Below are 12,763 nucleotides of genomic sequence, written 5' to 3'. Positions count from 1 at the left end.
TTATGGCAAAATCTTGAGCTAATTATAGCCCTCATTCATGTAAAAAAAAATGGTATCTTATTCAGGGTTAGTCTCATAAACGTAGAAGTCAACCCCATAGGCTAGACTTTCAAGTCTAGCTTTTAATGTTTAGAATAGGAATATACATTTTTATATGAACTATGACTGCAGATAGTTATATGATATTGAACAATATTATGAAATGTCTTTTCACACTCTGGAACTTTTTGTTATTCACTGATAGGGAGAGTGCCAACAATTTCACAGAATCAGTTTTTCCTGCTTTTGTGTCTTCTGTATCTTCACAAAGATTTTTTTTCCATGCAACAGCAAATTGATGTAGAATGTACAGAAGAAACTTTAATAAATTTCAGGGCATTTGCAGTACTCTTTGAACAAATAGTGTTTATCCTTTTGTTGGATGAATGAATGACCACACAATTAGCAAAACACCTGACCACATATTTACTGAGTACCTTATGTGTATGAGGCATTGTTTTAGACACTGTTAGATGCAAGGTTTCAGTCAGGCCAGTAATTTCAGTCCTTAAATTGCTTACCATCCAAGAGAGCCAACAATGATCAAACAAGGTGGAAAAAGGTCAGTGCCCTACACAGGTAAAGTACTTACTCGCGTAGAGATGAGAGAAGGAAGGCTTGATGGCTCTGAGGCCATTTGGGAAGAATTCTGGGGAATGGATAAAATTTAGACATGAATGATGGATTATGCCTTCCAGAAAGAGAGAATGAATCAAATAAGGGAAAATCTATGGAGGTAGAATAAAGCTGGGCATGGAGAGTTTGAAAAACATAAAATAGAGTGACGAGGTGGCTGGGACAAGTGGCCCTGAGGGGAAATTTCTAGAGAGAAGGATGGAGAGAAGATAGAACCAAGTGAGGAAAGTCCTCCGATGGTAGCTGCCTGAAGTTAGGCCTTCAGATGCTAGGCCCTTTCATGCTGAGCCCCCAGATGCTATGCCCTCCCATGTCATGCCCCAAAGTTATTCATTAGGCTGTGGGAACTACGGAAAGTTGCCAGCTCCCCATCTCTGGTGATAAGAGTCGCTCCTCTTTCTGGTACTGTGTGGGCGCCTTCTCAATGGGAAATTTATGCCCTCCTTTTAGGCAGATAGGCAGATAAGGGGAGGGCAGAGAACTCTTCCTGCATCTGTTGGTTCTCTGTTGCCCTCATCTCAAAATAATCTTTATGCCAACGTGGCATAATTTAGGGGTGACATATTCTGATCCCCTTCACTGGGGCTGGGGAATATGGAAGATCAAATTGGCATCTGCTCTCCATCTGGTCATGAACAGAATTTTAAAAGGCATTTCTGCTTCATCCCTTCCTTATTTCCTTCCTTCCTTCTTCCTTTTTCTTTCTTTCTTTTTAAATGTTTCATGCTATAGATTGGCCCTGCATATGCTTAAGTTTGCCACCACCATTCTACATTTAAGCTTCTGAACCTCCTATAAGTACAGAATACATTTTTCTCTTGGCATATTTTGACTAATAAAACTGTGAGATGTTCAATGGGCATTGAATTTTGAAGTCAGTCCGGGAGATGTACAAATAATATCCAAAGTCTGAAGGCTTAAGCTGTCATCACAGAGTTACTAGAGGACACTTATCTTTGACATGATCTGATATCAGAAACGAGTGTAGACTTGTAGTCATTTAGAACTCAAAAGAGATCTTAGAGTCTTCTAGATCAGTGGCTCCTAAAAGCTACTCAAAAATAGGGCTCATGTTTTTAATGGAGAACTTTAAGTGGTTGTTTAGACCCCCACCCCAAGATATAAATTGTGGTGGGGCATGGGCCTGAGAAGCAGAGAATCCTTTTCTTTTAAGCTGCCCAGGTGATGTTAATTCAAATCCAGTGATAACAGTGATAAGTAACACTTAGCCAATTGTTTCCCATAGCTCTTAGCTTCAGAATGTGACCCCTCTCTAAATCAAGTATCAAAGATTTTTCTTCATGCCATTACTACAGAAACAGGCTAGAATACTCATATTCCTTCGGCTCAAGAGCAGCAGAGAGTTTCTGACAAGTATTTTTGCATTTGGTAAAATGGTAGTCTAAGTTGGAACTCAGTAAACTATTTTTATTTTTAATGAGGGGAAGTGTAGAACGGTAGTACTCTCAAATTAATTTTTCTCAAATTGGCCTTTGTGCAAAAAAAAAAAAAAAAAAAAGTATGCCTGCTGTGCCCCAGTTCATAGCCTCATTTTACAAGCGAGAAAACTGAGGCACTGGGAGGTGAAATGAGTTGCATGGGATCATCATGGCTTTCTTCAAATTCTGACTCACTGAGAATTTGGTACATAATTGTCTCACCCTCTGTAGCGTTACTGAAAGAGATTTATAAATAATTATTCTTTGTGCTTTCCATTCCTAGCAATCGCTAATCTAAAATGCTTCCTACATATTTGGGGCAATGTTTTGGGGAAAGGATCTGATAACCTGCCTTTTGTAGCATCTTTTAGTCTGTTTTGTAGCATCTTTTAGTCTGTTCTTTGTATTTAACATTTGTAGCATCTTTTAGTCTGTTTTTTGTATCTAACATGAGCTTTACCAGATGTACTAATTACTAGCTGAGATTTTTATCTGATTCTTGAGAACAAAATGTGTGAATTCAGGAGATGAGTCAAGAAGTATGGATAATGTAAATATTCAATAATAGTAAAAAACTGCAAGTATAAAAGCTGTAGATGTATTGCTTCTGCGGTTAACTTGTGATTGGATAAAGACATCTCTCTGGAATCCCTTCTGGTTATAAAAAGAGGCCATCTTAATTGGCTTGTTTTTGTTTGTGGTTATAAACTATTCCAAACCTTCTGGTTTGAATTGCGGATTATGGATTATTTCATTTCAGTCCTCCACAACCATCAAATTGAATTTTAAAAAAAAAAGAGGAGCAGAAGTTTCATTGTAAGCCTTTATAGCATTTGACTAATGGCTATATGCAATTCTCTCAGTCTCTTCTGCCTTTGCTGGAAATGTATAGAGTGTTTCTTCATCCTTAGGTTGAGAGAGCATAAATATATTGAATGGATTTGATTTCCTACCAAACAATATTCTGGCATTTTGATTAATTGACAACGAAGACCCTTCCTTTGCAATGTACCCAACTTTTCCTTCCAAACATTAGAATATGGATCACCTACATTTGAAGAGGCAGAGCTGGATAAATCTTTGCTGATGAACTAAAGAGGCTTTCACTTCAGTGTCTGGTGAAGCAATTAATGCTGGAAGAGTAGCTTGGGGTATTACCAGGATGCAGCATATGGCGGTGGTTTGCTAAAGTGATTTCCATTTGGCTAACCACTTGATGGCAAGCCAGAGGCAATATCTGGAGAGAACGTAGAGTTGGGAAATGGGTCTTGAGTACATCTTGTCCTCAAGGCACAGGGTGATACACAGTGGTGCCTTCTAAGAATGTCAGTTAGCAACCCTTTCTCCTCCCACCAGTGAGACAGGGCCATTGTTTTTCATCTGGAAGAAGCCTCTTTCCTTGCTGAAAGGATTAGGCTTTGACATCAAATTCTGGCTTTGACATCATTTTTAAGACATCCTCTGAATCTAACCCTAGTTTTCTGGACAGGCAAAGCCTCTTGCTTAAATTCAAAATTCTCCAGGCCAAAGATGATGTCATGTAGTTTTGAAAGGCTCCAGTTCCTGGAGTACTACCAGGAAAAGAAAGTCATCTTCCTTGAATTCAGTCCGCCCTCAAGGTGTCCTGAGAAAGAAGCTGTTTCTCAGAACAGCCCAGGCAACATTGCTTTCAGGAAAACTCTTCTGTTGACTTTGTATTTCCTACACATTCTTAAACCATTGCAAGAGCTTAAGTCCGAAAGATTTCTGATACCTATTTCCTCACCAGGCTGCAAAAATACCAGAATTATTTCATTCCTGCAGCCTCAAAGATAGAGAAATCAAGGCTCCAAGAGCATGTCTTGAGTTAAAATAGTGATTTTCCACTCTTTTTAAGTGACAGGATATTTTCCTCCAATAAAACTGTGGAAGGGACAGATTATTTTTCCACTCACCAGACCAGTCTTCTTGGCCAGGTGGGCAGTGTGGAGAGTTACTTTCAGGCTACCTTTAAAATGCTACCTGGATTCTAAAGACAATTTTTTGTTGTTGTTGGTTTTTTGTTGGTTTTTGTTTTGTTTTGTTTGAGGCAGAGTCCCTCTCTGTGTTGCCCAGGCTGGAGTGCAGTGGCACGATCTTGGCTCACTGCATCCTCTGCCTCCCATATTCCAGTGATTCTTCTGCCTCAACCTCCTGAGTAGCTGGGATTACAGGCACCCACTACCACGCCTGGCTAATTTTTGTGTTTTTAGTAGAGACGAAGTTTCACCATGCTCCTGACCTCAGATGATCCACCTGTCTCAGCCTCCCAAAGTGCTAGGATTACAGGCATGAGCCACCACGCCCGTCCTCTAAAGACGGTTTGAAAACCACTATATTCATAAGCAATGAAAATTTTATGAACATAGTAGGTGTGGAGTGCTTTTCACAGAGTCTCTTGGGTCTTACCTACACTAGGGAGAAATAACTTTCAAATGTCTTCAAAGTGAGATTAAATCTCACATGCACCTAGATTGGTTTGTTTTACTTGGGTGTAGTCTGCTCAGTTTTCCATCTTGCCTTATGGTTAATTGTGTGAAGTTATGCTTCCCACTAAATTATGAACCTTGAAAGCAGTAACATCTCTTTCTTTTCGTGACACCATCTCACACTCTACCCTCCATCCCTTCCTTTCACCTCTATACCTCTGCACAAGCATAGTGCCCGAAAATGGTAAGCACTGGTGGATGGTGATGTTGTGAATCTGTCATCTAATTGTGGACCTTGAAGAAGAGGCACAGCCCAAAAGAAATAACTGTGGAGATGAATTTGGCTATTTTCTTTAGGAAACAAAGAGCCAGGCCAGGCACGGTGGCACACACCTGTAATCCCAGCACTTTGGGAGCCCAAGATGGGCAGATCACAAGGTCAGGAGATCGAGACCATCCTGGCTAACACGGTGAAACCCTGTCTTGACTAAAAATACAAAAAAATTAGCCAGGCATGGTGGCGGGCACCTGTGGTCCCAGCTACTCAGGAGGCTGAGGCAGGAGAATAGCGTGAACCTGGGAGACGGAGCTTGTAGTGAGCCGAGATCGTGCCACTGCACTCCAGCCTGGGCGACAGAGTGAGACTCTGTCTCAAAAAAAAAAAAAGGAAACAAAGAGCCAGAAGTTCTCTGTTCCCCTAAAAAGCTAATATAATAGAAGGTCAGGTTGAAACACGAATTATAACCAGGAGGCCTGAGGCTTAGTGAGAGAGTTGATCAAACTAACCCCTTGATTAGATCAAATTTTCCAGCTGATTGAGGCTGGGTACTAGACACTAGGAGGCAGACGTTGGTTTTATTCCAGATGGAATTTTAAAGCTTACCCACATCCAGAGAGGACATTGGACAACAGAATAAAAACTTTAAGCAAATACGTAATTAGGCACAATTAAAGCAAGTTAATACAGAAGGCAGATTTACATGAAGCCAGGAGATGTTTCCATGCCCTGTTCTCTCTCCTTATTGGGCTCTGAGACCCATCATGGGTTTGGACAATGGGAGAATTTAGACATTTCTTCCTCTAGAGTCCATGGCTAGTGTTTGAATTACATCTAGAGACCAAAAAAACAGAGATGTGTACCTAGGAGACCTGTGTACTTAACAGCATTTAACAGTTGTGAAAGGCACATTTTATGACTTTCCGATGGAAAGAAAATATCTCAAAATGGCCCAATTCATCCAGGCCATTCAGTGGAAGCTCAGTAAATAGAGGAACCACTTCCTCGAAGGGCCAGACCTGTCTTCACTCCAGATGATCCTCACTGGTAAAAACTGTATTTAAACACCAGAACTTACTAAGTGCTAGGGGGCTGACACAGACCCCTGGCCTACTGCACACAGCTTATTAATGCCCAGCGGTGCTTGATGTTGGCTTCCTGTGGCTACAGTTTCAAACCTAGTATGAGATAGATTATTCTTCCCTCCTGTGATAATGCATCATTTATTCCTAAAGGGTCTTTTCTTTTCTCTGACAGACAAGTGTGTCATAGGGCATTCCCTCGTTTAGATGATAGGATGGGGAGGGAGGCATGGTCAGTTTCACACCCTAAAATATCCCCGGCTTTCTTGCTCATCAGTTTTCACAATTTATATTATTTTATTGATATATGTATTCACTCGTTGATTGTGGGTATCCCCTACTAGAATACAGTGGTCATGCATGCTGGGTCTGCTTTTCATTGTGGCATCCCAGCTATAACATCTGTTAGCACAATGCCTAATAAATGGGCGATGTCCAATAAATTTTTGGTGAATTAACGGATGAGTGAGTGGATGGATTCTGATATAATTGAGATTTATTTGTGACTCGGTGGTGAACTTAATATAGAACTTTTTTTTTTTTTTTTGAGAGGGAGTTTTGCTCTTGTTGCCCAAGCTGGAGTGCAATGGCGTGATCTCAGCTCACTGCAACCTCTGCCTCCCGGGTTCAAGCAATTCTCCTGCCTTAGCATCCCCAGTAGCTGGGATTACAGGCATGCGCCACCACCCCGGCTAATTTTGTATTTTTAGTAGAGACGGGGTTTCTCCATGTTGGTCAGGCTGGTCTTGAACTCCCAACCTCAGGTGATCCGCCTGCCTCGGCCTCCCAAAGTGCTGGGATTATAGGCGTGAGCCACCACGCCCGGCCAGAACTTCTGTTCTAACTAGAGATACAAGTGGTTAGGGTGGACTTTATGCTTTGAGAGTAAAACCTCAGAGCACTGTTAATTCAACCCACTACCTTAGATTGATGCTGTCCTCTTAGCTAGATCTCCCCATTGGGAAAGACTCAAAGCTAAAGGTTGAGAACGCACAACAGAAACAGTGATTCCCACAGTTACCTGCCTCATTTGAAGGAAAAGGCTCCCAGAGTTCTGTGTTACCAACTTGTTACAAGCATGGGCTATTCTCAGGTCATTCTGATGTGGAAGCTGCTTTATGCAGTGAAAAGAAGTCCACTCTTGAGACCAGAAAACAACCATATGGATCCTAGTTTTGGCACTCTGCTGCTATGTGTCATTGGGCAAGTGTGCAGCCTCTCTGAATCTCCCTTCTTCTGTGAATGAGATTCCTATAACCTGCCTCACAGGCTATGGGAGGATTATATGATGTCATGGATGTGAAAATCCTTTATAAAATATACAGTGTACACAAAAGACACAAGGATGATCAGAGTGATGGTTTCTTAAGTGATTGCAGGGACACACAGAGGCTGTTTTCTAACCCTGTTGTCAACCCCAGGGCCCACAGGTCTCATCTGAGTGAGGGGAATCTGGAGGTGTGTTTCAAGGGGTATTCTAGGGTCTTTGAGGAATCGTGTAGGCACTTGGAGGTATCCTGTTTCTTCTCCCTTGATATGTGGGCCTCAGATTAGCCCAAGATTGTATCATTTAAAGGTTGGAGGCAGATTGTAACTAAATATAAAATAATTATCAAAATACATATTTTGAGTGTTTTGAAAGGGGGTTGAAATCATTTCTTGTAATCTAAAACAAACTGTAAATAAGGAGGATTTTATTTTCAGTTACACCTGCTAGTAGATGTAAGAGGTGGTTCTGTCTAGTGAGAACTATTGAAACCAATTGGTTCAAGAATGCTTCATGGGAAATTGAATAATGCACAGCTAACATTGTCTCGAGGTCCTATTTGGGCCTGTTGAGAAGGGTTTATGAAAATGAAGGGGTTCTTTCTATTTGAAATAGAAAAGGTACCATTTACCCCATAATATTTAACCACCCATCTCCTCCTCCTCAGATTTACAATTACAGAGCCCCGGTTGCAAGTTGAGGTTTTTTAATTTTTTTTTTCATTTGATTGCTGCCTTTAGTCCCTTGGTGAACTCCGCTGGCAGCCTCGTGGGTATTTTTCAAAAGAAGCCTCCTGCTTGACTGTATTAAATTCCACTGGCACCTTTGCCACACCCTGTCCCCTACACATTCAAATAACAGAGTTTTCCTGTACCCTTGTTGAGAAATGTTCACGAGGGCCTCAGAACTTGTTCTGTCTTCCAAATTTCAAGGAAATACTAGACTTACTTGGATGTAGTAAATGACATGGTTTCCCAAAATTAATCATTTGCCAGATCTTGCATCTGTTATTTTGTAAAATCTTAATTTATGTACAAAAATAAAATTAAAGGAAAAAATTAAACAAGACCATAGTGTGCAGCTCAGTATATTACAAGCTGTTTGTTTTTATTCACTCAACTCAATAATGTACATAGCTAGCATTTTAACTGTGGAATATGTTAGTTTTCATATGATTTGATCAATATCCCATTTTCTTGACCTAAGTGAATAAAAATAAACAGCTTGCAACATATATAGTTTCAGATTTTGGTTTTGTTTTGGTGGTTAGAGAAGCTGGCATAAAAATATAGCCTGAGATGACTATAAATTCCACAACCAATTTGATCATTTAACTTAATCTGTGTAGTAATTTTATTTATTTTTTAAATTGGCAACACATCACATGGATCAAAAATCAGAAGATACAAAAGCATGTTTGGTAAAAAGACTCTTTTTTATCTCTATACCTGGTTCCCCATTTCCACATGCCTCAGGCAATGTTAATGTTGATTCATCTAAGCTGTTGAACTAAGATATAGTTCAGCTAAAACCTGATTTTATTTTGATGCTTTATCAAATGACTTAAAGGAACAGGGTATGAGTATGAGACCTTGACAAACCTACATGAATATCCAGGGAGGTTTCTTAAATGAAATGCACTTAGGATGACAGAATACACATCCAAAAGTAGAATTCCATTTTTATTGTAAAAAAAAGTGCTGAAAGCGAGATCTCACTATGAAACCATAAATCACCCCATATACTCTTTTGGACTTCTCTGTTTCTGGGTTTCCAGAACAGACTGTTCTCTTCTGACTGTTGCATATGTATTGAAGCCTGGCACTATGAATCTCTCATGATGTAAGATTGAATTTCCCATTGCCATTTTTTCAGATAACAGCCCGCCGTCAATGGAAACATATTTATGATGAATTAGGTGGTAATCCTGGGAGCACCAGCGCTGCCACTTGTACCCGCAGACATTATGAAAGGTAAGAAACCATTTCATGGAATTGCTTCGCTAAAAGTGTGTTAATTGAAAGGAGCTTCTGGTCAAGGATAAGACAGAGGAAGTCTAAATGACCTTTTGGGAAACTGAAAATTTCCCTCTGGCATTTTACTTTGCATACCGCCTTGTGATTTTTAGGGAACATGGCTTTCTCTTGTTACAGGGGCTAAAATTAGATGTTCTTTTAGTTTGGTTCTATCATGTGACCACCTGCTTGACAATGCCTTTTTTTCCCCCCACAAGCATAGATTACTCAGTATGTTCTCTTTAGGCTCTCTTAACATGAGAACCTTTAGCTTCTGAAAAATCTGCAATGCTACTCTGAGGTTGACATTGAAAAGTAAGCACTTCTCATAATATTACCATTGAAAAGTAAGGATTTCTTATAGTAAGAGAAATGGCCCCAGATCAAATCTGTTGTTTTATTTCATCCTGGTATTTTTCTTCTACGGAATCTTCTTACCAAGCTCTGTGTGGCTTGGTTTTCTAACAATTTCAGCCTATTTCAGAAAGATGATGAGGATGCAAACAAGAAGTAATGCAAAATTAGCCTACTATGTTGCATCCACAGGAGTGGATTTCCCGTTTGCATTAGGACTCCGTTATTCATACCATTAAAGACCAGTTAGAAGATTAATGCATTATCCCTCTATGCTTCAAGCCCATACTTAATTTGTTTAGGTCATTACCAACTTCCTTATAACTGGCACTTCCCTTTGGGTCTTACACGTACATCCTCAGGCAATACCATTTAACTCATAAATTCTTAGTCTTTTTTTTCAAGTTCAATTGTACTTTTATCTGTATTGCATTTAACTCAGCATTAGTATGGCCGTTCAACAAGAATGTTTTTGTAATAGTAAATTGAATTGGGTTTAGTACACCATAAAAAATTGCTACAAAGTATTCCCAAAGGATTGCCTTACTTGGCAGGGTTGTAATTCAGAAGGATTTTTAAAAATTGATAATAGATGTTCAAATTATTACTCTTTATAGCATTGTTTTTCAGTATAACACATCAATTTTTAAAATATTTTATTTCTGTCAGTGTTTAATACAAAAACTCACCCATTCTCACTGTATGTATAAGGTACACCACTGATGTCCTAGTACAAAGTAGCACTGATATCTCAGGTGAGTGTTCCGAAAATAATGTCTAAGGAACTACAGGCTACTTGTTTTTGACTTATGAGTCTAGGCTTCATTCAGAATTTTTTTTTTTTTTTTTTTTTTTTTGAGACAGAGTCTTCCTCTGTCACCAGACTACAGTGCAGTGGCATGATCTCGGCCCACTGCAACCTCTGCCTCCCAGGTTCAAGCGATTCTCCTGACTCAGCCTCCCGAGTAACTGGGACTACAGGCACGTGCTACCACACCCAGCTAATTTTTGTATTTTTAGTAGAGACAGGGTTTCATCATGTTGGCCAGGATGGTCTCGATCTCTTGACCTCGTGATCCGCCCACTTCGGCCTCCCAAAGTGCTGGGATTACAGGCGTGAGCCACCACACCCAGCCAGAACATTTTTATTAGAAACTCTGTCCCTGTTTTCAGATAGATTCTGTTTTGAGAGTAGACATCCCTTTCCTTTATATGCAAATGTCCTCAACACCTGAACCATCAAACATAAAGGAGCAGATAGCAATTAAAGCTTGAAAAAGGAGTGTATCTCAGCTGTTAGCTCATCTAGTTAAAGAATGAAAACATCAATCAAATTAATTACAAAGTAGCGCATGGTAAAAAAAAAAAAAAGAGAGAGAGAAGGTTTGGCATGGAGAGAAGGACTGAACCCATAGTAGTGTGTGTGTGTGTGTGTGTGTGTGTGTGTGTGTGTATGTAATTGAGCAGGTCTGTGAATAAAAGTAGGATTCTTCTGAAGATTGTGTACTTTTGATTATTTACTTCTTTCAGGAGATTCCTGAAAGCTTTCAATCACATTAGAAAATTTTAGTAGAGATACCACAAACTTCAGCAATTAAGAAACATGATTAAAGATGTCTTAAAGTTTTTTCTCTTCTCTCCCTATTCTTGGGACCAGATTGGATATTCCATAAAGGTTTGCTTTCTCACTCGATTAAACTTTTTGAAGAGTGATGTCACTTTTCCAAATCCAGTATTCGTTTGGTCAGTGTATGAGTCAGGGTGCAGTAAGGAAAATGGAAACCACACTGGGTATTCAACAAAGAGACTTCACCACAGGCAGTTGCTTAAACAGGGGTTGGTGTGAGGCACTAAGTTAACACGGGGGCAACAACTGTAAGTTCTCTAGGGTGACAGAATAGAGAGGAGAGGTTGGTTGTCACCACCCAGAAGTTTGGAGATTGTGCCTCAGAGCTGGAGTTCAGGTCCCTGGTAAGAAGGAGTCACCCAACCAGCACTGATGCTTCAGGAGCTCAGAGGAGGAGCACTGCAGAGCTGGGCTGAAACCTCAGGAGGCGGTGCTCCCTGGCTGCTGCCAGACCTCAGAGGACACGCGCTAAAACTGTTGGCGGACTGTTGAAACTAGAGGCTGCAACCCACTGCTGCTGTTAAGGCATTGTGGAGTTGACACTGATATGAATAAGTGAAATGGAAAGGAGATTGCTTTTCTCTCCCTGCCTCCCAGGACACGCTGTTTGCAGAACAGTAACAGGAAGATAGCTGACAAAAGGGATGTGTAATTTACAGAATTCCAGTCCTAGCATCAGCAAGCAGAGTACAGAAGGGTGGATTGGCCATCCGCCAAGTGGGAACCCCATATGCAGAGCCCGTTTTATGTGTGGCGACACCAAAAATGGCAGTGTGGAGCCTCCAACCACGTTGTTGGAGCATAGCTGTCCCAGGGTGATTAGCAAGGTCCTTTACCTTTCCTTGGTATTTCCTTTTTGCCATCTAGACTCCTCTCACATCCTTGTGATCAGATGCAATCGCTAACTACCAAAATTTGAAGATCATTGATCTTATTTACAGTAGTGCCTCTCTCACTGTTGAATCAATCATTCTCCAGGAAGAATCACCCATAATCCTATGTGTTGTGGTGGGGAGAAAAAGCTAGGATTACCATTCTAGATGTCTTCCTTTTAATTGGTTCTACCAAAGAAGGGCAGAGGACATGCACATATGTCCAAGAAGAGACTGAAGCTCTGGGCTAAAACTTCATGATTATGGTGGATTTCATTCATTGTTGTTAGTCACAGGTTGCATGAACAGATAAAACAGAGATGACTGGATTGTGAAGGAACACTCTTTTCAAGAAGGGTCAATGAGTTGAGAATGGTCAGGACTTTGTGGGCAAATATCTAGTCTGGAAATGCCCTTGGAATTTTGTAAAGCCTTCCAAACCAAATCAGGATGATGAGAGCTCTTCCTACTAGGCTGCAGGTTCTTCTGTTCTCATTCCTTTCACTCTGATAAAGAGAACTGCTCTTTTTCCTATTTCCCTGCCACCAGCTTTGCTTTCCTAGAAGATGAAGAAGTGAGTGATCTACTATGCATTATCCACTGATTTATTTTTCATGCACTGTGGTTCATGTTTCCAGTAAACATTTTCATTTTACGACAAGAAAAATGTAGCCAGTTCCTCAGTAAAATGTTACTTGTATATTAGTT

At 40.3% G+C, this 12,763-nt stretch overlaps 1 protein-coding gene across 5 annotated transcripts in view; it reads left to right on the top strand.

Annotated features, from left to right (window-relative positions):
* Window positions 1-12,763, top strand: part of ARID5B (AT-rich interaction domain 5B) — a 200,764-nt gene that overhangs the window by 164,641 nt on the left and 23,360 nt on the right. For all 5 annotated transcript variants that reach the window (XM_054503392.2, XM_063669939.1, XM_063669940.1 and 2 more), the window contains one exon: window positions 9,063-9,160. In XM_054503392.2, coding sequence (XP_054359367.1) covers window positions 9,063-9,160 — 98 coding nt within the window. The remainder of the gene's footprint in view (window positions 1-9,062; window positions 9,161-12,763) is intronic.

The sequence above is a fragment of the Pongo pygmaeus genome, chromosome 8, assembly GCF_028885625.2.
Source record: "Pongo pygmaeus isolate AG05252 chromosome 8, NHGRI_mPonPyg2-v2.0_pri, whole genome shotgun sequence".
NCBI lineage: Eukaryota > Metazoa > Chordata > Mammalia > Primates > Hominidae > Pongo > Pongo pygmaeus.
Note: the sequence above shows the minus strand (reverse complement) of the source record. Positions and strands in the feature narration are given on the sequence as shown.